We start from the raw sequence: 26,968 nt of genomic DNA on the forward strand, positions 1-26,968 counted from the left end.
TATATTACTTCAGTGTTTATTTTATAATGACGATGTTATTCACCTAAATATAACACGAAAGATCTCGTTACAGTATGTACAAAAATAAAGCATAGTTAACGTCTAATAAGTTACTAGGAATTAGGGAGAATATAAAATGACAGCCATAAAACAATCACAAAAATTAATGAGGTTCTGATATCTTATGTTCTGAACTATTGTCTAAATCATCTCAGATTTTGAGAATTTCTGACAAATCTTATATGTGTAGTTTCGTACGGTCCCTCCACTTAGAAGTAATCTGTGAATATGATAGGTAGACAATATGATCCTCAAATAACATAATTTACATCAACAATAAACATTAACAGCTGCATTCGCTAAATATTTTTGTCTAAACCTAACAACGAAAACAGTGCTGTACCTATTCTTTTAAATGCTGTGATCTTTCGTCGACAGTTCTCTTTACAGAAGTAAATACATTTCATAAATTATATTATGTAAAAACGTGACTTGTATAAAGCAGTATAAAATATAACATTTACATCATGATCTTTGCGTCCTTATGCCCAAAAAATTGCGAACACAAAAATAAAGATCCGAACATAAGATTTCAGTCGACTACCTCTACAACTACTTCAATATATAAAAATATTGCATTGGTTATTTACATCGATATAAAACTCTAATCCTCCGTCCTGTATCGCAAACAACGATCGATACCCACCCGAGTACTTCGTTTATCGCTGATATGACCGGACCGCAAGTTAAGGCAATTAGTTGATAAAGGGAAATTCGCTAATTTATTACCAAAATTATATATTTATTGGATCGGGGCTGTACGAATGCGTGGTCACAGGCGATGAAGCCCCGTAATCCGGGGTCGTAGGTGTCGTGCTAGGAGGGGAATCAATAGGCTTCGTCAGCACTGGCGCCACGTACTCCGGAAATCTGACACTAGACTCCTCCTGCAGGGGCGCCGGAGGGGTGCAGCTCGGGAATGGACTTAGTAACAAAAATGTTCCAAAGGCTACAATAGATGCCATGATTAGAATAATGGTTCTAGCCTCGAAGCCTGCCCTCAGGCCGGCCCAAGCGGCCATGTTAATGAGTAGCAGTAGAACTGACACTCGAATGAGTCGTACGGCTGTAGCGTGGATCCTCCCACCGCCGACACCGCTCATGTCACACGGACCATACGCGAAGTAAAGGTTGTGTTTATCGCCCACGTGTTTGAGCATCATGTATAACAAGCCGAACGGCGCGATCAATGGGCACGCGAGGCTATACACCATTGTAATTGAGAAAATAGCTATGCTCCAAGCATAATGAACTCCAAATGGAAACTCGTAAAGAATGGCTCGCTTTACGTAGCTCTTCTCCGCCTTTGACTTGGATTGCAACAAATACCATACATAGAGAAATAATTCCGGAAAACGGATCAATTCTAACGCAGTACCGATCAGACCAGAGGTGATGACGTAATTGACGAAGAATGCGCCTTTGTCAGGCAAGAACACGCAATCCCAGCGCATCGTATCATTCTCATGATGTATCGTCCACGTCACAAAGGCTTCAGCACTGGCTAGACCCAGAGAGGGTAAGATAAGAGTCATCAACAGAAGGTATGAAACAGTTTTGGTCATGATGGAGTAGTTTTGTTGTGACTTGGTCCAATGGGACAGAAATTTATCAGAGAATGCAACAATTGCAGGCATGACAGCAGCCATGGTCCAGAGCAGCAGGGTTGGCAGGAACTCAAAGATTACAGTACTTATTTTGCCAAGAGATTCAGGTTTAGCAACCATGGTGTTAAAAAGATTGACAATAATTGCAGGGGTAGTTAAAAAGAATAGAACAATAAATAAGAAAAAGTTGACAACAATAGCCTTGAGGTACCAGACTCCTGGTTGCACACTTAGATTTTCCCAAATTATGTCAGAGGGATTGGTAGCATGAGACAGCACCCAACCACGATGTAAACTAAAGTTATTAATCACATGTTCGGCAAGCTGGTATGAAGGTAAAGTCAAAAAGGCGATGCCAAGAGGATCATTTAGTACCATAGCTCTGCATCTTTTTGCTTCGTCTTTCAGCCTCTTTTCTTCATTTGTATAGAATTCTAGTGCATCTATTTCTGGTCCACACCATGCTGGCTTCACAGTAATGCGTTTCCCAGTCTTCTTGAAGTATGTGTCCGTATATATAAGAGCTTCAGTCACCATATCTTTCTTCTCTTGCACATCATTTAGCAGGTTGATGTTGTATGCAAGACGGAGATCCACTATTTGTATGTGGGGGAAGTTGTGAGCAAAGTATGCTCTGATGGTAGACTCATTTCTATCAGCCTTTGATATGTTTGTGATCATTATTGTGCCAGTCATGGATGTTGGTACTGGCTTGCGGCCTGTGCATCTCCTCATTATCAACACAGATATGGGCAGAAAGGAGATGCTTATGAGAGTATGTACCCATAGCCAGTTTGATCTTCCAGTAAGATTTGACAATGTAGTTCTACTAAAAGTGCTGGAATCAACATTTAAATTGGTGCCTTGGAAGTTTATGGGCAGGATCAGGCCGATAGAAACTAGTGTAACAATGAACATTAATGTTATTGCATGTCTTTGGAAGGAGAGGTAGTGGACAGCATCAGGGCCGCATTTGGCCAGTACCTGCTCGCGGGTGAGGCGGAACACGGCCGGTAGCCACGTAAAAAACCCTTCGTCTATGTTGACAGCCTCCTCCGCGCTGCGCCTCCTGTTGACCAGCGCGTCGCCGTCGCCGCCGCGGTAGAACAAGTTAGTCCACCGACTCTTTGTGCGCTGCACGAGTGCCATTCGCCCGTAGTTCCATGCCGTCCGCCGCAGCACGGTGAATAAAACTATGAGGCATGACCACGACACCAAGTTGAGTATTAAGGTTTGGGGTATACCGTTGTACGCTCCTGTTATTATCACATTTTGTGTAGTATTCACCAACATACACCCTTCATCATCGGTTCCATTACCGCTCGAGCTGTTTGCAACTAGGGAATATGACACTATGTTTGTATAACGATTCATTTTCTATGTCGCAACACGGGCAGTCAGTCAGGCGATACAAGAGAAAGTATTTACATAATGAGAATCCAACTATTCCACAAAATTCACTGACACTTCACACAGAAAACTCACTTGAGTACACTTGTGTACTCGAATTTGGCTACCATCTGGAAATTCTATTGTTGTCAGATAAATTGGATCAAAAGATAACAAAATGAATGACGTTTTACTGTAACACTGCCGTTGAAGGAACTCACAGGCAGACAGAAATTGTCAAAATCGAAATCGCCACAGATTAACGATTATTTTGTTCCAAATCAAAAACTATGCCGCATATATCACAAAAATTGAGGATCGTTCCAGTCGCTGCCACGTTTATTGTCTTGCTCTTTTGCACTTACGCATACTTTAATTAGTGGAAAGGAAACATAATACTATAAAATTGAACCACTTACTCTGCGCTGTCAAAGTCAACAATGTCTTATTTTAGAGTTGCGACATACGCGTCTGGGATTTTGTTACGAGTAACTTAATCGGAACGTAACATTATCAAGGAAGATAATACTTCGTAGACATGTCCGTATAATTTTCAGTGTGAAGTTTCATGAATTTCAAATAAAAAATACTGACCAGGTGCTATAACCTAAAACCGTTTAGCGTAAAATCAACCTAATTTTTAACCTAACGTTTCTCATTTATTTTATAAAATAACACTATACGTTAAAATAATACTAGGCATAAGTTTTTGCCCTAGACTCCTGAAATCTACAATATCTTTAATGTGATTCAAAAGAAGTAACAATGGTCAGTATGTATAACTACAAAAATTTGCCCTCCACATGAAACTATATTGTGTAACTTTTATGTTTTGTTATCTAATTATTTATTCATCATCATCATATAAAATTAAAGTCAAGGCTGCATAACTTTTTTTCGATCTCAGTTTTTTAAAATAAGGGAGTTATTTTTAAAATTACTTTTCAGAAAGTTAAGATTAAAATCATTCATTCGTGAAGTCAAAAAGCAGACTCAAAAGTAATTAGCTTTACTCAAAAGTGGATTGAAATAATAATAATAAGTCAACTATCACTGAATATCAAACGAATGTAACAAGCTACAGTATTCTTTAACTGTAGATACGAAGTATTAACGTATAGATACGAAGTATTTTAAAACCAATGTCACACCTCTAGCACTGTCAGCATTTAATTTTTAAATGATAGGTACGTTTAGTTTTTATGAGATTTAGGATTGTTTGTAAGTTCATTAAAAATATAAGATTTGATATAAAGTGTGTAGTTTCAGATAATAATTGATTTTATTGGTTTTGATTAATTCTCTAAATAATGTAAAACATCCTTTTAGATTTTTCTTTTAGCAAAATGTGATGATTTATTTTCTTGTTACAGTTATTTCAGTCCATTACTACTTTCTGTGATAAAAGCCCTACGAAAGAGATAGCAATACACAATGTATTGAATGGATGAGACAGCTACACCGTACTTGAAATGAGAGAATAAAGAATGAATTTCTGAAATTCGTAACAAGTTGACCGTTCGATTAACTTGTTTTGTGATAATTATTTTAATTTGATGACTTCTTATTTATTAGTAAGTAAAGAATTATGGCAGACTTCGATTGGAACAATTATTTGGAAGTGAATAAAACTGTCGCTGTTCCTGAAGAATTATTTTCTCATGTAAGTTTCAATTTATTTCTTTCATGTTGTATAATATATTTTTAAGATTGTTTTATTAATTTTATATTGTTAGTGCAATGTTATGTTAATCTTTATATCTTCATTTATTGCGAAAACAAGGATCGAAAATTGGGAAACATTATTTTCAAACAAGGATTTATAAAAATGATGTGTACCATCTTAATTTATTTCTATTTTTATCCCATGAACATTTTATCAATGGTGTTATTCTGTTGCATTACTTTCAAGTTCTGTTTGTAAGCAATTTGACTGTATTAAAATAACGAACTTGATAGGGAAAGTATTATAATAAATATGAAACCATATGGTCATGAACATAAAAAAACAAAATAGACATGGGAAAAACGTATCATTGAAAAGAAAAGATTGATATGTATCTTTTGATCACTGGGATATGTATCACTCTTTTGTATCACTATATCCTTTCGAATCCGCGAGTGACATTGTACTGTTGCTCAGAGTGACTCGCTTCGTTCAATTCAATCCAATGTATCACTAAATCAGTACGAACTAAGAGTGATAGATTCGTTTAGGATAGATAGATTCGTATATCAGTTTATAATATTTTTAAGTTTATTTTTTTTATTTTTAAGTTTCTATTTTTCATTTTGAATTTAAGTTTACGATTTATGTAATTGGCTGTTAAAGCCGTGTAAATCGAATAAATAAATAAAAATAATGGTCAAACACTTATTCTCGGTATCGAGAAAGTGAGACAGAATATTCTAAGTAGGGAAGTGCGAAAGAGATGTCTGGACTTTCCGATGAGAAACCGTGACGCCAGCCGCTCAACGCTGTGTGTGCGAGTGAAACACAGATACAAACGGACGACGGATTGAATGAGTTGTTAAAGATACACTGATACATTCGGATTTGAACTGATACAAAGAGTGAGTGATAAGAACGGAAAGATACATATCTTTTTTATCTATCACTCCTGAGTTACCCATCTCTAAAACAAAAGTGATAAAAAAATTGTCTGAAACTTGGATCATCCATTTATCTTGCCATCTTATTTTGCATAGTTGGTAGAATAGTGATCCTAGTATGTACCCAGAGCTTATTTTTAGATTTAAATGAAATGATTAAGGAAAAAGTTGTCACTTTACAGTTAGCAATGTGTGGCAACCAGTAGGTATCTAACCATGTTGACTCCATATTATACTATCTATTAATAACTTAATAAATAATTTATTTAGGTACAATGTGAAAAATAATGTTATGTGAATAAAATTGTAATGATAAGATTATTATAAAGGGCTGCATTAAATTATGTAATTCTCTCAAAGTTCTCTTATATTTTTATTTTGTCTTCACTTAAAAGTGTTTCATGAAAACTTAGGTATTCATTTAATAATCTTTCTTTCATGAAACTATTGTTTTATTGTAACTGTACAGAAATTAATAAGAAATAGAATACTGCCATATTTTGTTTAATTAATATGGACAACGTCTCTCTAATCTGACTGACCCTGAACAGCATATTGCAATATTAATATTTTCTTTCCTTAAAAAGACTTAAATCCTATTTCATTTCAAAAGTTGAGGTTTAAATTAAAAAGCTATTAAAGCTCTGTGTTATTTTACTGATATTAAATTAACACTATATTTTCTGTACCATAATTACAAATATTTTTATTACATAAACTACAAGTTCCTTATTTTTTCCCTTTGTCCAGAATTGACAGAAATATTAAAATACAATTCTATCTGTTTGATGGTATCAGTAAAAACACAATGTACAGAATAATAAACTATGCTTCTTCTGTTTAATGTTACTGCAATACTAAATGATGTTTTAATAAAGTTGTCTTCGTTTTCAAAACAGTTATTTTATGCTATGTTTTTAATATTAAAAAGGTGGTACTGCATACTAGTATAAAGCTTTTGATAAATATGTAATTGTGATATTTATAGAACAAACTTCTTTTTTTATTTAAAATAGAGCATAACTGGAAAAGTTTTGCCTGCTGGCATGTATAATTTTTATCACAAGAAATAAGTATTTTAAATATTGTCCCTGTAGGTGGAAACCAGTCTCTACAATGGCATCAAACAGGGTATGTTGCTGGAAGTGTGTCATAAGAACAATCCAGACATCTACTGGATAGCAGAGATCACCATGGTCTGTGGGCATCTCCTGCGGATCAAATTCATTGGCGCAGACAATGACTTCTGGTGCGACATATCTACAACAAAGGTGCATCCACTCGGCTGGTGTGGGAAGTACGATGAGCTTATAGAACCACCCGATGAGATAAATGAGAAGTACGGAGATACAATTATAGAGATTATGAAGAAGGCCTTATTAGACGGTCAGTCGGTGTCCATTGAAGCTTTAAATAATAAGGGCTTGTCCCCTATAGATAGAATCAAAGTTGGAATGAAAGTGGAGGTGCAGAATGTGATTGATCCTTACAGATATTGGATTGCTACGGTAAGTTTAATTGACTTTATTATAATTGTCACACTATTGTTCTTTTATTGTGTTTTCTAGATGCTTGGGTAATGGTATTGAATTGGATATACGAAGTCGTTACCTATCTAGCGCTCGATAATCGTTACTAGACTACTACACTAGACTTTAATCGATTGTCGCAATTGAGGTGGTGTGTCGATTAAAAATAATTTACACTTTTATTTAGTTCACAACAAAAGTCCTGTAAGCCCTCTACTTTTATTTGATAGCTAAATAGATGTTGGTTACAAGCTTAATCAAAAACGGTTCCACTGAACCAAATTACTATTCAACTCATGATTAAGTGGCCAATCAATGATAAAAAATGTCCTCTTTCAAACATTCATAACTGCGATCGTTGTCCATATTTTTTGTGACGGCCACAAGTGGTTTCAAAGTAGACCATTATTATACGTGACTTGAACTGATGCCGTGTTTAAAACGTGATGATTATTATGTTAGGAACAACTTACAAAATGTCCATTCTGCAATTTGTTTTATATTTAAATTCATATCTGCATTGAAATCACTATTGCATTACCCAAGCTACGTTAGTACATATTTATTAGAATAGAGACGTTACTAAAAGCTTCGAGAGTAATCCTGAAATTCTGCGAACTTCATATTGAAGGTTGTTTCTTGGAAATAATAATTGCGAGTTTATTTTCCTACCATGAAACCTGAAGCGAAAACTCGTGAAAATGCCGCCCTCGCAGCGGCCGCGAATAGATTGACCTATAGCTTTCTGTGTGGGTGGAAGCGAAGGGATTAGGTACCGCACCTATACTTTTATAGGTACCTCTAATAGGGTATTATAAAGCGAGGAAACATTTTTTTGTTTGCAAACAAAAAGGGTCCTCTAAAGGCCCCGAAACTACTGAACTGATTTGAACTACATCTTCCGCGGGTGACATAAGCTTATATTTTATCGGCATACGGGAAGAAGCTCCCCCGGGATGCGGGTGAAACCGCGGGAAACGGCTAGTAATTAATAGAGTTAAGCCTCTACGGCTAAGTTCGTTAGTACGAGGTCCAGACAAAGGTTTTTGATAGCCGCTCATAATTTTACGGCTTCGTAATGTCATTGTTTAATTACTTACGTGGTTATCCTCGAATAGAACACATTTATTACCCATGTAAAATTTTAACGCTTCATGCGCCACTGTTAGAGGAATAATAATTTTGTTATGATCCGTTTCCATTACAGGGCTTGAAGCCTTAAAGCCCTTTTGATAGTTATGAAGATTTACCTTCTTTATTACCTACTCAGTGAGAACTACTCAAATGATTTCCAATATAATATAATATTATTGCTTTAGCAGCTAGACTAGAGTTTCTCAAACTTGGTTCCGCGTAGCCTAGGAGTTCCGTAGCATAGTAATCAGGTTCCAACAAAAAAGTGTTGATTTCTTATCCTTTGATATGAAATTTAAAGTTTAGGGAAACCCCTGCTCTAGACAAAAGCAACTGAAGGTTATGTAAAGCTTTTATGAAAATAACTAGGTCAGTACAACATCTTACAGTGATTTTTTATCGTTAGGTGTGTGAGAACGTTGGCGGCCGTCTTCTAGTCCGATACGACGGCGCTGATGAGGACCTTACGCAGTTCTGGATATTCTTCTCCAACCCTCGACTCAGCAGCTTTGGCTATGTTACCAATAAGGTAAGTAAATGGATCAATAAACTTGGTTATTGCCTCTTTAAAGCAGAACCTGGATGTATGAGGAAGGAGTCTATTGATTGCAGGGACCAACAGTGCCAAATAGATAAAATTATGTCTGAAACATTATATTCTTTTCAGATGTAAGTAATCCTATGTAATTATTGTTATTTACACATTTTCAAAGGTACTAGGTACGTAAGAGACAATATGCAAAGGATCCAAGAATAGTTCAATATTTCTACCTCGACCTGCCATTTGAACCCCGATTTACACGAGCGCGATGTTAATTAATTCAATGTCCCTACTATGCCATTTCCAGCCAATCACGATATTGATTTAGCTCCAATCAAAGCTCATTCATTCTCCATTAACTTGCCTCCTTTCAATCTTTTTATAGCTTAAGAGACAGAATAACACAAACAACTGCTTTACTCAGAAAAATACGATAAGTCAAGATTGATTAATTAAATTAAACGAAAGATCACTTGCTAGTCTCGCTACAGATAACTAAGTATAAATTATTTACTTTGTCTCTGAAAGAAAAGAATAGCTTTTAATGCCCATTTTCACCAACAAATACCTAAATTAAGGGATCCCCTAAGAGCATTTACGGAACACTTAATAAGAATTTCGTTTTCACCAAAGTTTAGGTATCCCTAATCCATAGTTGTTTATGTCAAAATTGGGAGAGCCCTTATTCTAAGTGGCACTTAGATTAAGAGATTGTTGGTGAAAATGGGCATAAGTGTATAGGTGTTGCTTCTATTACAGTCTATTATAGTCGGTTTCCAGTCTAACCGGTGTAGCTGAGTACCAGTGCTTTACAAGAATGACTGCCCTGCCTGACCTCCTCAACCCAGTTGAACCCAGTAACCCACCACCTACTTACTTCATTCACCGGGGTATAAAACTTTTTCCCGAACCAAATATCTCATGTGCCAGCCTTTTTGTGCAATAAACGAGCTCGCATGATCACATTACTAATAGCAGTTAGCATTTTATCCAAAACAATAAAGTGCTCGGCTTTCAACACCATTACCGAGTGTTCGCACAGCCTAGATTCTGCAATGTAATTTTAGCTCCAATCAAAGCTCCATTGTTACATTATTATCAATATTCCGTACTTAGTATGTAGGTCGGTAAATATGGGAACCTGTGTTCTCGTTTACTTGATCGGTTTAATGACCCCGATACTAATTGGGATTTAATTGCTTTAGGATAATAACTTAAGTAAAGTAAAACTAATTAGGTAAGGTTAAATAAGTATACCTTCGGTATGCAGGAGTTGGTGTCCCTACTGGTTTTAACACTTCTTTGTGAAAAAATAGGCAAGTCAAAAAACGAATGTGAACAAACTTGCAATACAACTTACAGTTGACGCTAGAATTAGCCGAAATAAGACATCAATAAAGTTTTCTATGGCGAGATTATACGATACCTCAATTAACTATCCGATGTTCGGTAAACGTTTCTCAAAAGCATCGCGTTTTGGATTAGCGCTTATAAGGCACAAGCCCAAATCACCGTGACAAAGTTTGAATTTAAACGAAATCCAACATAAACCTATTCGCACTTCATGAACCCTTTGACTGGTTGAATTACGATCGAGCAAGTTTGATCTTACAAATCTTATATACCATGTCTCTTTATATACCTACTGAAGTTTTTGACCGGTTAGTCAATGATCTCAAAAATCTTATTTTCCACATCTCTTCTTACGCAGGGTTCTCCGTGGCAGTTCAAATATCCCGGTAAGGTGAACAAATTCTCGTGCAAGAACAAATTGAGTACACAACTGCGACAGAGCGCTGAAGAGGCCATTTCAGAGCCTACCCCCGCTGACTTGTTTCAGGTAAGTGTTGTTAGTTAAAATGAAAAATTCGACAAACGAATAAAATTAAATAAGTATAATATAAAACCTAATTCCTATGAGGATAGATGCACATTAATTACAGCGAGTCTTTTTTGGATGCATCAAAGCTTATGGTTTTATTTATTTCCAAATAACCCCAATTAGAACCAGCTTTTATAGAGGAAAAGTCTTGAATAATATGACGTCAAAGAAACCTCTTTTAAGTCAGTATATTTCAAATGCAAATGCACGATGTGGTTATCCCACAAATGACGTAACGCTAATACTAATTATTTTTCCTCCACAGCTGAACCAAAACCTAGAATCTCACAACTTCGTCAGCGGCATGAAGGTGGAAGCTCTGAGTCCTCAAGACATGCGCACTGTCCGCCCCGCGACCGTCACCAAAGTGTTCAACAATTTACACTTCCTCGTAGTCGTAGACGATCACGTGGACGACTATGAGGACTCCAAGATGGCCTGGCTCTGCGACTCCATGCACCCATACATATACCCCATAGGGTGGGCGCAGAAAAATGGCCTCACCTTCAAAAATCCCAAAATCTGGAAAGAGGGACTCTTCGACTGGGACGAGTACCTAACAATGACGTCCTCAGTACCAGCGCCTGATTACTGCTTCGGGAACAAAACGCCGCTACAAGGCATAGAAATCAATATGAAATTAGAAGCCGTAAATCCGCAAAATCATGAAGAAATACACGTGGCGAACGTAGATAGTATTGTAGAACACATGCTGTGTGTGGAACTGTTACCAATAGGAGAGAAGTATTGGTATGCTCAAGACAGTGATTTGTTATTCCCTGTCGGTTGGTGCGACAGCAACGATTACGCTTTACACATTCCTGATACGACTGTAGAGAAGGAACAACCTAAGCCGGTTGAGGAGAAGCCGGTGAAGGAAGACGTGAAGTGTTCAGATGAATGGTGCGATAGGATTTTCTTTAACTACAAGTGTTACGCGGGACCATCGATAAGTAGGAACAAATTGTCTCAGCTGCCTAAGCACGTGGGGCCGGGGCCGCTGTCTCTGGTGCTGAAGGAGGTGCTCAATAAGATAATCTCGGCGTCATACAAGCCGGCCAAGCTGTTGAAGGATTGGGAGACTGAAGGGCCGCCCGAGGAAGGGATGAGGCTCGAAATGTTGAGAGCAAAGTTAGTATTAAACGAAGTGGCTAAACGATATTCATCATCCTGTCTTTATCATCCCTATTTGGGTTTTGAATTATCTTTGTAATGTATAAATAAACCTTCTCATTTCCAGGCTAAAGTCCAGTACATACCACGCATATGTGCCGGTGGCGGTGTCAGCCACCCAGGTGTCGTCGTTCTGCCGCGGCGTCTGCGTCAAGCTGCAGGCCTGCCCGTGTCTCTTCGGCCCCGACGAGCACAGCGACCACTGCCCTAATGACTGCCAGCGGGTTGACAAGTCCACCTTCCGTAAGTTTATCAACATCGTCGTCCTGCCCGTATATAATTTTTTATTAGGGATCAGCACAGCTTGTTTTCTTCTTCATACCTTCAGTGGGAAAGAAAACTGGGAAAAAACATTCCATTAAGTTAATTGGGTTTCACGGGCGGGACGCACCTTGGGTGCGAGTGCGGGGCTGCTATGCAGACCATGTCCCACCTCATCGCATGTCCACTGTGCCCTGAAACTTGCTCGCGGCAGGACCTCATGAGTGCATCCGGCCGTGCTCTCGCTGTGGCGGCATATTAGGCTGACAAAGTGTAGTCTCACTATAAGACATGTCATCGACACGAAGAAGAATAAGTTAATAATAACATATCGGGATTTTTTCCCTATTGTGTGTGCGGTAGAACGTCCCCTGCTAAACAACCAGCTAAATGGGGGGATTGAGCCATTTAGATCCAAAAGGATCGGGGCGTCATATGCGTGTACCTGTAAGCTTTGCCAGATCCGAGATTCGATGTTTTTCAAAAACCGAAAAATAAAACACAAAAATATATCAATTACAGATCACAACACCGAACGCCGAGGCAGACCAAAAGGCAGCGTCAACGGCAGGAGGAAAAAGAAAAAGGCCGCTCCAGAGAAGAAGGAAAAGGAGCAGCAGCCGTCGCAAGAGACGGAGAGCAACAAGGACGTGGAGTCCGTGGAGAGCGAGCACAGCGCCGGCTCCGCGCCGCCCTCCTCGCCCGGCACGCGGCCCGGCTCGCGGCCCGGCTCGCGGCCCGGCTCGCCGCCCGGCACGCGGCCCGGCTCGCGGCCCGGCACGCGGCCCGGCTCGCCGCCCGGCTCGCCCGACGCGCCGCGCCGGCGCCGCCACAACCACTACCCCAAGCTGGAGATGAAGACGCGCGGCGCCAAGCTGCCCAACTTCGCCATACAGATGAAGGAGGCGCACTGGAACAAGAAGGACGTGCAGACCATATACAGCAACACGTGCGTCAAGAAGAACGCGCAGGACAGCGACACCGAGAACGAAACCAACGAGAGCAGCTCCAATTCCAGAGACGCCAAAAACATATCCGACGTGTCGGACTCCGAGGAACCAGAACTGAAAAAGTTGAAATTCAACACTTACGATCCTCTGCCGACCGATAACAAGATGTTTGAAAAGGATATGGCTATGACCTGGATGAAAGGAAAACTAAAGCTCTCGCCAAACCCGCTAGATTGGTCCGTCGACGACGTTTACGCCTACCTGAGCAGCACTGACGACTGCAAACTGATTGCAGACAAGATGAAGCAGGAGGAGATAGACGGCCAAGCCTTCGTCATGCTAGATCTGCCCGTCATCAGGGAATTCTTGCACATGAAGAAGGAATTTGCGCTGCAACTTAGTAAACATATAGCTATGATGCGGTGGTATATAATCAATTTTGAAGATTGTGGAGAGTCGTGATTTTGTTCCTTGTTCTATTTTTGTCTAGTCCACAATAAAGTATTTGTTGAATAATTAACTCACTGGTTTATATTTATATAAAACTAGCTTTTGCCCGCGGCTTCGCTCCCGTCAACTGACTTCTCTACTTTGCCCTATTTTTTTTTTCATAAGAACCTTGCTTGCCGATTTGAATATATCTGATCCCAAACTAAAGATTTTCTTTTAGGACATTTTTCAAGAACATTACATAAATAATAGGTAACCGGCACTTTAAAGATGACCCTTAAATCTACATGTATGTATGTAATGGCAAATGGCACTTCTTTGTTTGTTATGAATTATAATAATTATCAGTGAATGAAATGAATATAGTTATCCTCCGAGCCTTTTCCCAACTATGTTGGGGTCGGCTTCCAGCCTAACCGGACTCAGCTGAGTTCCAGTGCTTTACAAGAAGCGACTGCCTATCTGACCTCCTCAACCCAGTTACCCGGGCAAACCGATACCCCTTGGTTAGACTGGTGTCTAACTTTCTGGCTTTTGCCTACCCGTAACGACTGCCAAGGATGTTCAATGACAACCGGGACCTACAGTTTAACGTGCCATCCGAAACACAGTCATTGGTGTCTAAGATATACTTAGAAAGTACATACAAACTTAGAAAAGTTGCATTGTACTTGTCTGACCTGGAATCGAACCCGCGCCCTCATACTCGAGAGGTTGGTTCTTTGCCCACTAGGCCACCACGACTTAAATTAATATAGTCTCACTCTTTAAATAATATAATAGGCAAACTTCGCTCGATGTCGGCTCCATTCGGATAATTTCGGTTTTCGAACCCGAGTTAGAGATAATTCAAGTCGAGTGGATTCAAGTTAGGCCTTCTCGCTGTCCAAGCTTTATTCGGATTAGGTCATCGAGTGCGGTTAACATGTGTGCCGGAGAAATGTGTTTAAATAAATTTTAAAGTGATTTATTTTATTTCTTGTTAGATACACGAGTACTACAAAGTAAGAAACCTGTGACAATGGGTACAACAAACACATTTTATTTCATCGCGTTACTATCATGTTCGGCGGTGTTATGTGAGTATTAATTACAACAATACCAATGTAATAAAATATAGCGAATAAAAACTACATTACACATTCACTACATTATACAGGAGCGGTGTGTAGAAGTTGGAATTACGCTTAAGGGCTTATTACACTTGACTAAATTCAGTCGTCTAAACGATGCAGTTACTAAATTCAGTCAATTGTAATCGCATTTAGGAAGATAGGTTTCATTAAATCATTTAGAAAGCTAAATTTAGTAAAGTTTAATAAGCTCTTTGGGGCACTATGAGTAGGGCTGCCATCTCGAATTTCGCCCGGACACAAGGACGGATCCAGGAGGAGGGTCATGGGGCAAAAAGGAGAAAACGGGACCCTGATACTAAGAATCCGCTGTCCAGGTTAACAACATGCTGTATCTCATGAACCCTGGAATTTTCACAGAAGTTGTGTTGCTGATGCCGCTATAATTAATAAGTAATACAAATTACGCGCCCTTTTCTGCGTGCAAACACTTTTCATAAGTTTTGTCTCTGACCTGAAAAAAATTTCGCGCTTTCTTTATTTATACTGATATAGCAAGAAAGCGCTTTCATCTACTTTTAGGCCTCGACCTGAAAAAAAATTGTCGCGCATGCTTCGCTCGCGCTTTCTTGTATTGATGCTGTAGGTATACCTGCTATATAGCAGGTAGGCGCTTTCATTCTAGTTTAGTCCTCGACATTAATATATTTTTTAAATGGTAATAGTAAATGGATAAAAAATTAGGTCTTGTTTGGTTTTAATTGTTCATTTCGTCTTCGTCCGGGGAAAATATGCGATTTATGCCAAATATCCGGGTTTTTTAAATGTTTGTCCGTATTGGGCGTTTGAGATGGCAGCCCTACTTGTATGTAACTAACTATGTATGTAAGAAATTCTGCCGACTGGAGCCGATTCCGGTCTGTGTGAAAAGAAAAATACGCGCCGATGCTCTCCAAGCCGGTCTGTCTGAACGGTCCCCTTAAGGTCCGAATTATCTTGTACTTTTTAAAAGCCTGGTTTTAGTTGTTTTTTTTTAATTGAATTTTTACACATACATTTATTTAGTGGATCTATGTGGACAATAGTTAGAAAAAAAGTTCTTATTAGTTGTTGTGTAAAAATGTGCCTTGTAGGTATCGTTATATTTAAACAGTATGACATCATAAAAACTAAGCAGTAGGAGTAAATTGGTGCTAAAACACTGACCTAACAATACTACGTTAGCACCTTGACATTTACAATTACCCAACTGACTTATACTATTTTATGAATGACCTATGATAGACAAGACAACCAATTTAGTTATTATTGCATAGTGTTTTTTGATATACAAAAAACAATTCGAGCCAATGGTTGGGAATGCCTTAAGTCATAAGAAATCAATAATTCTAAAAAATCATTAAAACTATAATCTAACTTCTAAGTTATCAAAATGACTAAAATAAATGATGATGTAACCAAGCACTTTAAGATAAAAATGTCAGGATAGGTCAAGAAATGATAACTTAGGTACTTTATTTTACAATTTAAAGTTAATTAGATATAATTTTAAATCTCAACCTACACAAATACCTCCCTGTTTTCAAATTACACACAACACATAATATCAGTAAAAATGTCACGAACAGTTAAGGACAGTAGTTAAGGACCATTTTCTCCAACAACAAAAACATCAGTAAAAAAAAAATTTGTTTTATTACGAAATTGAATATGAAAATTCATAGAAAACATTTTTTTTAAGAAAACTGATTTTTATGTTGTTGTTAAACTTGAGCTCTAAGGCCGCCCGCCCTCGTCCGATAACACTGGTCAACAAATTAAAATATTTTTTTTGGTGCAAAGGTGAAATATACAATTTCTTGTAGAATATTTGACACGTAATCGGAGTCCAGAACATAAAGTTGCACTAGCACGTAGGGATTTAGAGATATACCCCTCCTAAAGTACCAAAAACGCGTTTTTTTATGAAATTTGATGTAATTTTTTGGGGACAGAAGAATTATATAGGAATTTCTAACTAAAGCATTATATAGTACTACTTTCCCCGCATTAACCCCATTTTAATTTATATTTTTGCGAGTTTTATTTCCTAATATATACCATTTTATAACTAAAGTGGAGCTTTTTCATACTAACAGGCCAAATAAAATGTAGGGAAGATCGAACTATCGTAGCTGTATACATATTTCATGAAAATTTAAACTCTTAGCGTTCGAAATAAAAATGAAATTTAATCGGGAAGAGTAGTACTATATAATGCTATAGATAGAAACTAAAAAACAATTTTGCTGTCTTTCAAAAAAATCGTCAAATATCGTTAAAAAACGCGTTTTTGGTACTTTAGGAGGGGTATATCTCTAAATCCCTACGTGCTAGTGCAACTTTATGTTCTGGACTTCGATTACGTATCAAATAATCTATAAGAAATAATATATTTCACCTTTGCACCAAAAATGCTGTTGACCAGTGTAATTAATCGGCGGCCGATTTTTTGCACAGGTCCTACAAAAAATCGGTCAAAAAATCTTGTAAGATGGCAGGTGACCTTTCGCTTCAAGGAATCAGACGGGAAGCCTGTGACATTATTCGATCATGTTGCTTATAGGCATTATTCGATAAAAGTAGTTTATATCGTTTTCTTAGATATTGAAAAGTAATATTAGTGTTAATTAATATCTAAACTTTAATTAGTGAAATCATAATACGAGATAATGTCAGTGGAAGATTCCTTCTTTTTGTTGCTACAATGTTAGATAAGACATTATTTACCTAACAGTTTTTGTACCCAACAGATAAAAAAAATACACAAAGACGCTATCGATTACATAACATTTAAGTAAAACCGGGGGCCGGATTCTCCTAATTTTACTTAAGCGTCATACGATTCACGTTCGACTCGGTTCGACTGCGATCCAATCCCGACTCGATTACGATTGAAGCGTATGTGACATTCCGCATTTTTTTCTTTGAAATAAACGTTTTTATCCTTTTCTGTCATTCAATAATGAATCATTTTGTCTGCAAATGATTTACCTACGATTGCAAAATGATTGTACAGCAAACTACCGTATAGACCAAAATCACAAAAATAGCAGACCAATCGCAAACCAATCGAATGTCATTGGAATACGATTGGTCTTATATTAGTAGCAGAATGCCCGATAAGGTTAAAACTGCTATTGCGATCATATTGCGATTCAATTTCTATTCGATTTTGACAACATTAACTTAGGAGAATCCGGCCCCGGTTCTTCACGGTAGAGCCAGAATTGCAGATATCCGTAATCGCAAAATCATAGTGAACGAGCCTCGGGCGCGAGGGCTGTTTACGATCTGTTTGTTCAAAACTACGTGAAATATTTTGAAATTCAAAATTATGAAATATGCAGTTGGTTCTTTTCGCTCGCATATTTTTTTCATATAATAATATTATGTTAACATATTCAGGACCGTCGTGGTGGCCTAGTGGGTAAAGAACCAAGCTCTCGAGTATGAGGGTGTGGGTTCGATTCCAGGTCAGGCAAGTACCAATGCAACTTTTCTAAGTTTGTACGTACTTTCTAAGTATATCTTAGACACCAATGGCTGATAAAAAGGTGAAGGAAAACATCTTGAGGAAACCTGGACTATTAAGTCTGAAATCACCAACCCGCATTGAGCAAGCGTGGTGATTAATGCTCAATCCTTCTCCGTGTGAGAGGAGGCCTGTGCCCAGCAGTGGGACGATAAAAAGGCTGTAACGGTAACGGACATTCAGGACCGAGTAGTGATTAAACTCCTCGAGATCGATTTTCAGAAGCATTCGTCCCGTTTTTGGATGGTAGAGCTTGAAGCTCAGTTTTTCTCGGAATTGGACAGGTTTCGCTGGTTCTGCTTTTGAGGATGCAAACAAAGTTTTCCTCTTTATAATATTAGTATAGATAATGTCTCTGCAAGTAGAACACTGAACTAAACCTGTTGCACTTTAATTTTATGGATTAGATATGACTATTGATTTCCTGGGCAATCACTACAGAGCTTTTGTAACATTCTATTATTTGTATGCAGCACTCAAGCCAGAAATCACGGAGGGACCAGAGAACCTCGCCATCGTGGATGGCTCCGAGGCTGTGCTCAAGTGCAGAGTGTTTGGAGACCCGAAGCCGATCGTCAAATGGATGAAGGATTATGCTGAGGTTACTGGTCGGAAGTAAGTATTCTCGAATGCCATAGTCTAGTAAGTCTATCTTCCAGGCGGTGGAGATCCGTATATAGGTACCTAAGGTTAAGAATCGAAAATGTCTTCTAACGAGACATTTCTGAATTTGTAATATGGAACAAACCACAGTCTAAAAAAGGCTAGAGAATATTACTAACGGAGTTAACCTTTTGTTTACCTGTGCCCACCTATGCTGTGTAGTTAGAATAGACTTATCAAATAATCTCGTTACTGTAAGTAGTATTTATTGATGAAATATCAACCTATTGTTATCCATTTCCTATACTGTGTCCTTGTCCAGGTACAACATAACTGCTGACGGCGACCTGGTGATCCACTATGCATCGTACCCCGACTCGGGCAACTACCAGTGCTATGCAATGAACAAGTTCGGAGCGGCATCCGCTTCCGTATTACTTGATGTTAAGAGTAAGTATTTAAATAGAGGTTAACCTTTTTCTTTTCAAACACTGGAAAATATATATATATTCAACTTTTGACGTAATTGCTGCTGGCCCAACTGAAAGTTTTATTTTACTAGTACTGGGTGTTCCGTAAGTCCTTTGAAATCTAAATTTCGAATAAAATTTTAAATGGCGCGCGGGAATGGCATGCGGGGTGCGGGGATAGCATCAACGGTCTTTCGGAATTCATTCGCCATGGAAAGTTTTACTGGAGCGGACCGTGGTTTTTGTGTGCGTGAGTTTTATCACAACAATGATTCGGCCACCATTGCGCGGCGTATCTTTTTGTGTGACCAGATCACCTCAGGGATATTTCTAGAAAAGCGTTAGTTGTATCAAAACAAAAGGTTACGTTACTATTTGTAGCTTGTAAAGCCATGTATTCACTGAGAAACAATTGTTTATAAACACTGTTTCAGAAACAAAATATACGTGTTTCTGAAACAAATAATTTTGTTTCAGAAACATATAATTTTGTTTCTGTGGACGATGTGGACGGCAGAATTTCCGAAACATTGTTGCTGTATACATCTACGTGATGTTTCAGAAACTGTGTATCTGAAACATTGTTTCCCAGTGAATACGTGGCTTAAGGTTGTAGGTATATCTATAACAGTGTAGTTCTCCGAAAAACACAAAATACAATTAAGTCTATAGGTAGAATTAATGGACACGTATCCCGAATTCATCTCTTAATTTTTATGGTAAACAAACATCATTGTAACACTTTCTTTAAAATGCGCTGTAACGTCGATCTGGGTGTATTTAATGCATTGGAACGCTTACGAATGGATTGAGTAGGATTTTCACGAACTGACTCTTGCACTACGTCGATGTTGTCTTCCGTCCGTGATGTCCTTGGGCGGCCCGATTGTTGTTTATTCAACAAAATAAAATTGTAGATCCAGTCACCTCGAACTGTTGAACCCAATTTTTAACCGTTTGAACACTGGGACAGTCATTAAACGAGCGCAAATTGCGATACTCTCTAAATTTACGCCGCGCAATGGTGGCCGAATCATTGATGTGATAAAAATCAAGCACACAAAAACCACGGTCCGCTCCGGTAAAACTTTCCATGGCGAATGAATTCCGAAAGACCGTTGATGCTATCCCCGCACCCCGCATGCCATTCCCGCGCGACATTTAAATTTTATTCGAAATTTAGATTTCAAAGGACTTATGGGACACCCAGTATATATCTTTTTTAATCCCTACGCTATTACAACTGTAAGGCATTTTTAGTCCGACTTGCGTAAGTTATGTTTCAGACAGAAAAACCTTACAACCTAAAATAATTTTGAGTAGGTACCTAATATCCAAAACACCTTATCACCCCAGAACGCACAATAATCACCGACAGGCCGGAAAACTATGAAGTAGCAGCGGGTTCCTCCGCCACATTCCGTTGCAACGCGAACGCGGACGACTCGCTCGAGCTTCAGATCATTTGGCTGAAAGACGGCCAGCAGATCGACTTCGAGAATCAGCCGCGGTTCCACATGTCTTACGATTATTCTCTGCAGATCTCTGATACCACGGAGCTGGACGCGGGAGAGTATACTTGTATTGCGAAAACGGCCATTGATGAAGCTAGGGCGAAGGCTACGCTTACTGTACAGGGTGAGTTTTTCTACATACTGCATTATTTGGCTAATTGCCAAAATTACTTGTGATAAGATAGTTGCTCTGGACGGATCATCATGTCGACCTAACATCTCTCCTGCTTTTCCCCGGGGGAGAATATGTGAACACTTCCATATATTTCGTAATTTTATTGGGTATTCCAAGCAATAAGTTGCCTTTTGGTACCGGCCACAACCCCTCGCGTTCCGTCGCCCACGCGTAAGCTGCGTTCCGTTTCTCGCCTTATCGTTCCGGCGTAGACAATTATAGTTCTTACTTTCCATACTTATTGTTGGCTTGTTATTGGCAAATTCCAGATAAGCCAAACCCCCCGCAACTGGAAGGCGTGAAATGCAACGAGCGTACCGCCACTTTGCACTGGCACCCCATGGGCGATAACCGAGCTCCCATCCTGCGCTACTCCATACAATACAACACCACCTTCACGCCCGACACCTGGTACACGGCCGGCGTCAACGTGCCAGCCTTCTACACATACTGGACCGTCCAGCTCAGTCCCTGGGCTAACTATACCTTCAGGTAACTGTCGCTATATCATCAGCATCCTGCGACACCCGGCACTGCCGACAATCAGATGAAAAGCAGTGTTCAATACCGAGTGACTGACCAATTTGCTCTGTCCGCTGCCTTGAAATGCACATCCCTCGCACTCAGTATAAGGGATTCATTTGCCTCTACATAAGAATGTACTTGATTGCAGAGTGAGCGCGTGGAACAAGATCGGGCCGTCCACTCCGTCGTCGCACTCCGAGGTGTGCAGCACGCAGCCCGACGTGCCCTACAAGAACCCCGACAACGTCGTCGGCGAGGGCTCCGACCCCACCAACATGGTCATCTCTTGGGAGGTACATATCTTCACTAAATTATTTATACATTGCTGCGTAGTATTAGAAGAACTTAGTGCCAAAGCAAGAGCATTATTTCGTTGTTCTCTCTCTGAAATAATTTCATAGATTAGCATTCGCTCCGGCTTAAACATCTCTTGTCCACCAGATTATCTTACATTATAATGAAGAGCATTTTAATTCTCCGGTCTCCGAATCACTTCATAAAAAAAAATGCCATTTCTCCATTGGCATGATTATTTTTCAGAAAATGCCCCAAATCGAGCACAACGGTCCCGGGTTCTACTACCTGGTGACGTGGCGCCCCAACATTGATGGTCAACCCTGGGTGGAAGAGCAGGTCCACGACTGGCAGCAGACGCAGTACGTCGTCACCAACACACCCACCTTCATGCCTTACAAAATTAAGGTAACAATAATCATTTTTATTAAGCACTGCATTCCATTTTTTAAACAACCGAAAGAACAATGTCAGGTTTCGGCCCACCCAATCAACTTTTAAAACTAAATTCTCACGGACACAAAGTTCTTTAATAGAACAATTTAAATATAAAATACTAACTTCTTATAAAATATTTAATTGTTATCTAGACTTTTCCAAAAAAAAATATCATTTTAATAAGTAATTATTTTGTTTATCGAGTTCAGGTTTTTCGTTTTAATAATTTGGAATAATTTGGTTTTGAGAAGTTCAATGCAAAAGTGGAAAACATAGAAAAGCTTCTGACATTAAACTACACAAAAAACTGTAAGAATTTTCACTGTACATGAAATATTTTTATTGAGCTTAAGTTACTATGGACGTCTGACATTGTTCTTTCGCCCATGTCGACCAATCGAGTACATTTTACAACTGTATGGTTATAACCTGTAATACTTGTGAACTCAGTAACAATAAAAAAATGTCATAAATTGCCTGTGATTATTCATAACATTTAATTGAATCATTTAATCCCCCAGGTAACTGCAGTGAACTGTAAGGGTAAATCCAACGTGACTCCCATGGAAGTGATCGGCTGGTCGGGCGAGGATGTGCCCCTGCAGGCGCCGCAGAACTTCACCCTCGTGCAGGTCACCACCGGCACCACCGCACTCCTCAACTGGAACCCCGTGCCGCCCGAGTCCGTGCAAGGACACTTCAAGGGGTACAAGATACAGACCTGGGTGGATGGAGAGGAAGATAGCCTCAAGGAAATATTGGTCAAAGCCGACGCTTCGAGCGCTCTAGTCAGCGAGTTCAAGCCCTTCAAGAAGAATAACGTCAGGATCTTAGTATACAATGGACGCTTCATCGGACCACCTAGCGACACCCTCAGTTTCCACACCCCTGAAGACAAACCCGGCACTGTCAAGTCATTCGAAGCGTACCCCATCGGGTCATCAGCGATGCTGCTCAAGTGGGAAAAACCTATAGATGAAAACGGAGTCCTCACCGGATATAATATCTACTACCAAAAAGTCACCGGTACTTCTCTAGGACCCACGCAAGAAAGGAAGAAGGAAATCGACCCTAAGTTCGACCACGCAAAGTTGGCTGGACTCGAACCCAACACCAGGTACCGTATTGAAATCAGAGCAAAGACCAAGGCTGGGGAAGGTGACAAGTATTACGTGGAGCAATCGACGAAATCAGTTGAGAAGGTCAAGCCAGACATTCCACAGTTTGAGACGAGCACACTGCCTGCTAAGGAGGGGACTGCCCATATCTTGGTTCGTTGGATTCCTTCGTTGGACGGTCACGCGGGCACTCACTTCGTGGCGTGGTACAAGCTGAAGGGTCACCCCGACTGGTCGAAGACTAACGAGGTGACGGATGATGACTACGTGATCCTGACGGGCTTGGAGCCGGGACAGGTGTACGAGGTGAAGCTGACGGCGCATGATGGAGAGTACTTCAGCGCCAGCGAGATCAAGGATGTCGATACTACCATTGGTAAGCCCTCCCTTATATCTCTCCTTTATGTATGATGAAGAGAAAATATGTTTAGCTTGTTGTGGAGGGATACCTACCTATGTTGAAGTGAACGTTGATGTCATACTATTGTTGCATTTATGTAGTATTTTAAGTAGGTTTGTGTATACATCTTCTGTGTTTTTTTATTACAAGACGTAAATAAAAATGTAATTGCTACTTTTTGCACAAAACTCTTTTATTGAAAGCGTATTGGACATTTGAAACACAGCACGTTATTATCAAATAAAGATATTATACCTAAACACATGTTGATGATGAGCACAGATCTTTTAATAAAATAATGTTGTAGACTTGAGTTTTTTTCTCAAACACGAGAAGTTGACCCGTGACCTAGAAATCACGGTACAAAAATTATACCCTAGTGCTAGTACTTTAAGGTTATCGCAATTTTTTTTTTCTCAAAAAGGTCAAAGGTTAACGAAACAAAGAAACGATAAACATTACCTCTTGCAATAATCCTAATTATATGATGTATATATTTTTGTACGGATTTTACATCGATTCACTATAGTGAGTGTTGCTATTAGGTATCAGTCTCTATCTATATTAATCGTTATTCGTTTTAACTAACAATCTTGTTTGTTGTGAAGAAATATTAGCTGTATTTTATTTTTGAGGAAAGTAGTCTCCGTACCATAAAGAAAAATGGAGAAAACGAGGCTAGCGATTAGCTCTTTCTTAGTCTTCCGCGATTTGGTTGGTCAAGATCTTTTGTAGTTAGGGCATAGCACTATTTGCGATACCAATCCGTCGTCTTAACCCCTTTATTAGTGATCACCGAGCACAAGTAAAACTCCTACACAAGGCCTAGTTGAGTGTGTCAATCATGGTAGGATTCCCACTTTGCCCCACCACCATAACCTTTGTTTTAGCTCGATTTATTAAGAGTTCTAGGTCTCTATGGCGCCGATTGTCAGTCAGATCGTCCTGCGTCGCTATGTTAAGAGTCTGAATTTTTAGACAGGTTTTCTTGGGAAAATATTTATGGTGAGGTTACCATGTCTTTCCCAGGAAGTTGATCCTCTGAAGGAGATTTAGTTCCTCAGGGCTACTGGTGCCCGGTTTGGATCGGTTTTGCTTAACCACCGCCTGAACACCTGTTGACTTATTACGATGCGATGGGTAGGTCTAGATTCCATCAACCCTCTTCTTTATTATTATACACAATGTCAGAGCTGAATGTAATGCAACAATGTACATTCGCCAGGTGTCGTCGTTCTGCCGCGGCGTCTGCGTCAAGCTGCAGGCCTGCCCGTGTCTCTTCGGCCCCGACGAGCACAGCGACCACTGCCCTAATGACTGCCAGCGGGTTGACAAGTCCACCTTCCGTAAGTTTATCATCATCGTCGTCCTGCCCGTATCTCAGTTTGTTTTGCTTCTTCACACCTTCAGTGGGAAAGAAAACTGGGAAAAAACATTCCAATAAGTTAATAGTATCGGGATTTTTCACTATTGTGTGTGCGGTAGAACGTCCCCTGTTAAACAACCGGCTAAATGGGGGATTCAGTCATTGAGATCCAAAAGGATCGGAGCGTCTTATGCGCGTACCTGTAATCTTTGCCAGATCCGAAGTTCGATGTTTTTACAAACCGAAAAATAAAACACAAAAATATATCAATTACAGATCACAACACCGAACGCCGAGGCAGACCAAAAGGCAGCGTCAACGGCAGGAGGAAAAAGAAAAAGGCCGCTCCAGAGAAGAAGAAAAAGGAGCAGCAGCCGTCGCAAGAGACGGAGAGCAACAAGGACGTGGAGTCCGTGGAGAGCGAGCACAGCGCCGGCTCCGCGCCGCCCTCCTCGCCCGGCACGCGGCGAGTTTGAAGATTTTGGATTGTCTTGATTTTGTTCCTTGTTCTATTCTTTGTCTAGTCCACAATAAAGTATTTGTTGAATAATTAAATCACGAGTTTATATTCATATAAAATTTATTACGAATACGTAGTTTTGCGGAATTTCCTGCACAAAAAATTACAAAGTTTAGACATAAATGATTTTTCATTTTCCCGGTCATGGGAAAAGTCCTCATTGAGGTGTATATTTTTCTTGGCGTAGGAAACCTTGACAGGTATTTCTCTATCGGGCGCGTTATAGTCCTGTAGTTGCTCGACATAGTTCTTCAGCTCCAGCTTCTTAGCAGCCAGCCTCTCCATGTTCTCTGCAGATGCAACAGGTTTACCTTCACTTGAGCTTAGAAAAGGCTCTTTTATGTTGATTTCCGATAGCAAGTTTCGTTCATTCATCTTAATTTGTACGCATGGGTTTCCACTTAAAAGATAAATATTGAAGATCTCTTCCTTGTTAGAGCGACTTTTTGGTTTTGAAGAACGATCAGTCAAAGTGGAATCCGTGAGATAATTGTCATTCTTGTAGGCTTCTATTACCGAATGCAGGTGTTCCGCCGTAGAAATAGTGGTTGTATCGAAGCTGGAGTCGTCGTCGAAGCTGCTTATATGAGTTTCTTTGTCTTTAAACGATATGGCCGCAAAGTCATTCGATTTCTTGCTCTCATTAGAAATTAGAGTTTCCGAAGACATAATGTGGTGTATCATATCTTTAATGAATTCTTCCATATCAGCTAACGCGTCCTCTTTATTTTTAGCAAGAATCTCGTTAAATCTCTTTTTATAAACTTCAAAGTCACGCATACTTGCATAGAAATTATCAAAAATCTCTTGAACAGTCGTTCTGAAAAATTTTATGTTTGACTCCAAACTTGTGAGCGAGTTTTCAGTTTGTAGTTCCTGTGACATGTTCTTGAATATTTTCAACTCTAATTTATCAAGTTCCGAATTAGTTAAAGATCCTTTGTCGCCTACAGTTGAATCTTCATGGTTGGAATCTTTAACGGGCACTTCATCATGTTCATATTTCTTGTAATACTCTCCAAGACTTCTAAAGGAGGCGTGTTCATTTAAGTCGCGTTTACTAGAACCGGTCGGTAAAACATACTCTTTTTGGAGGACAACATTGACCTCCGACTTACAGCAGTTTTCAGAGTGCGCCGTGCATCTAGGTATGTAATAGCTATGCCTGGCTCGAAGGGCATGATTAGTTTGGTCACCTGTAATGAAATGAAGCAATTTATTAAATACTATTCAATTCCGCCCTCAGCTTTGCACTCCGAGTAGGAGAACTCATATAAAAAGAAACCTCAATAATCAGCAGTCGCATATT

At 39.4% G+C, this 26,968-nt stretch overlaps 4 protein-coding genes across 4 annotated transcripts; 2 read left to right on the plus strand and 2 right to left on the minus strand.

Moving 5' to 3' along the window:
* Positions 1-3,378, minus strand: LOC124630535 (CSC1-like protein 2). The gene has a single exon (XM_047164486.1). The coding sequence runs from the start codon at positions 3,039-3,041 to the stop codon at positions 795-797; it is 2,247 nt and encodes a 748-aa protein (XP_047020442.1). The 5' UTR covers positions 3,042-3,378; the 3' UTR covers positions 1-794.
* A 1,040-nt stretch (positions 3,379-4,418) lies between these two features.
* On the plus strand, positions 4,419-13,659 carry LOC124630578 (scm-like with four MBT domains protein 2). The gene is made up of 7 exons (XM_047164540.1): positions 4,419-4,719; positions 6,767-7,177; positions 8,739-8,861; positions 10,585-10,713; positions 11,021-11,886; positions 11,996-12,171; positions 12,712-13,659. Exons 1-7 carry the CDS (start codon positions 4,645-4,647, stop codon positions 13,599-13,601), a joined length of 2,670 nt encoding a protein of 889 aa, XP_047020496.1. The 5' UTR covers positions 4,419-4,644; the 3' UTR covers positions 13,602-13,659.
* Positions 13,660-14,456: 797 nt separating this feature from the next.
* LOC124630586 (neuroglian-like) lies at positions 14,457-25,556 on the plus strand. The gene is made up of 10 exons (XM_047164551.1): positions 14,457-14,668; positions 18,710-18,851; positions 19,162-19,289; positions 20,666-20,947; positions 21,268-21,490; positions 21,672-21,816; positions 22,064-22,225; positions 22,777-23,749; positions 24,999-25,119; positions 25,416-25,556. The coding sequence occupies exons 1-9, from the start codon at positions 14,611-14,613 to the stop codon at positions 25,085-25,087; spliced, it is 2,202 nt and encodes a 733-aa protein (XP_047020507.1). The 5' UTR covers positions 14,457-14,610; the 3' UTR covers positions 25,088-25,119; positions 25,416-25,556.
* Positions 25,557-25,722: 166 nt separating this feature from the next.
* Positions 25,723-26,889, minus strand: LOC124629578 (the record flags this gene model as incomplete). The annotated part of the gene is made up of 1 exon (XM_047163054.1): positions 25,723-26,889. A coding segment is annotated over one exon (1,167 nt), but the record flags the coding sequence as incomplete, so codon positions are not given.
* Positions 26,890-26,968: the final 79 nt, after the last annotated feature.

Source organism: Helicoverpa zea, chromosome 1, assembly GCF_022581195.2.
Source record: "Helicoverpa zea isolate HzStark_Cry1AcR chromosome 1, ilHelZeax1.1, whole genome shotgun sequence".
Classification (NCBI taxonomy): domain Eukaryota; kingdom Metazoa; phylum Arthropoda; class Insecta; order Lepidoptera; family Noctuidae; genus Helicoverpa; species Helicoverpa zea.

What these genes read in the sequence shown, in the direction of transcription:
- LOC124630535 (XM_047164486.1), bottom strand. Translation starts at nt 3,041, where the DNA reads ATGAATCGTTATACAAACATAGTGTCATATTCCCTAGTTGCAAACAGC.
- LOC124630578 (XM_047164540.1), top strand. Translation starts at nt 4,645, where the DNA reads ATGGCAGACTTCGATTGGAACAATTATTTGGAAGTGAATAAAACTGTC. An exon ending in ACAGATATTGGATTGCTACG is followed by an intron (nt 7,178 to 8,738) that starts GTAAGTTTAATT and finishes TTTTATCGTTAG; the next exon opens with GTGTGTGAGAACGTTGGCGG. An exon ending in GGTTGACAAGTCCACCTTCC is followed by an intron (nt 12,172 to 12,711) that starts GTAAGTTTATCA and finishes TATCAATTACAG; the next exon opens with ATCACAACACCGAACGCCGA.
- LOC124630586 (XM_047164551.1), top strand. Translation starts at nt 14,611, where the DNA reads ATGGGTACAACAAACACATTTTATTTCATCGCGTTACTATCATGTTCG. An exon ending in ATCATGTTCGGCGGTGTTAT is followed by an intron (nt 14,669 to 18,709) that starts GTGAGTATTAAT and finishes ATTTGTATGCAG; the next exon opens with CACTCAAGCCAGAAATCACG. An exon ending in GGATGTCGATACTACCATTG is followed by an intron (nt 23,750 to 24,998) that starts GTAAGCCCTCCC and finishes TACATTCGCCAG; the next exon opens with GTGTCGTCGTTCTGCCGCGG.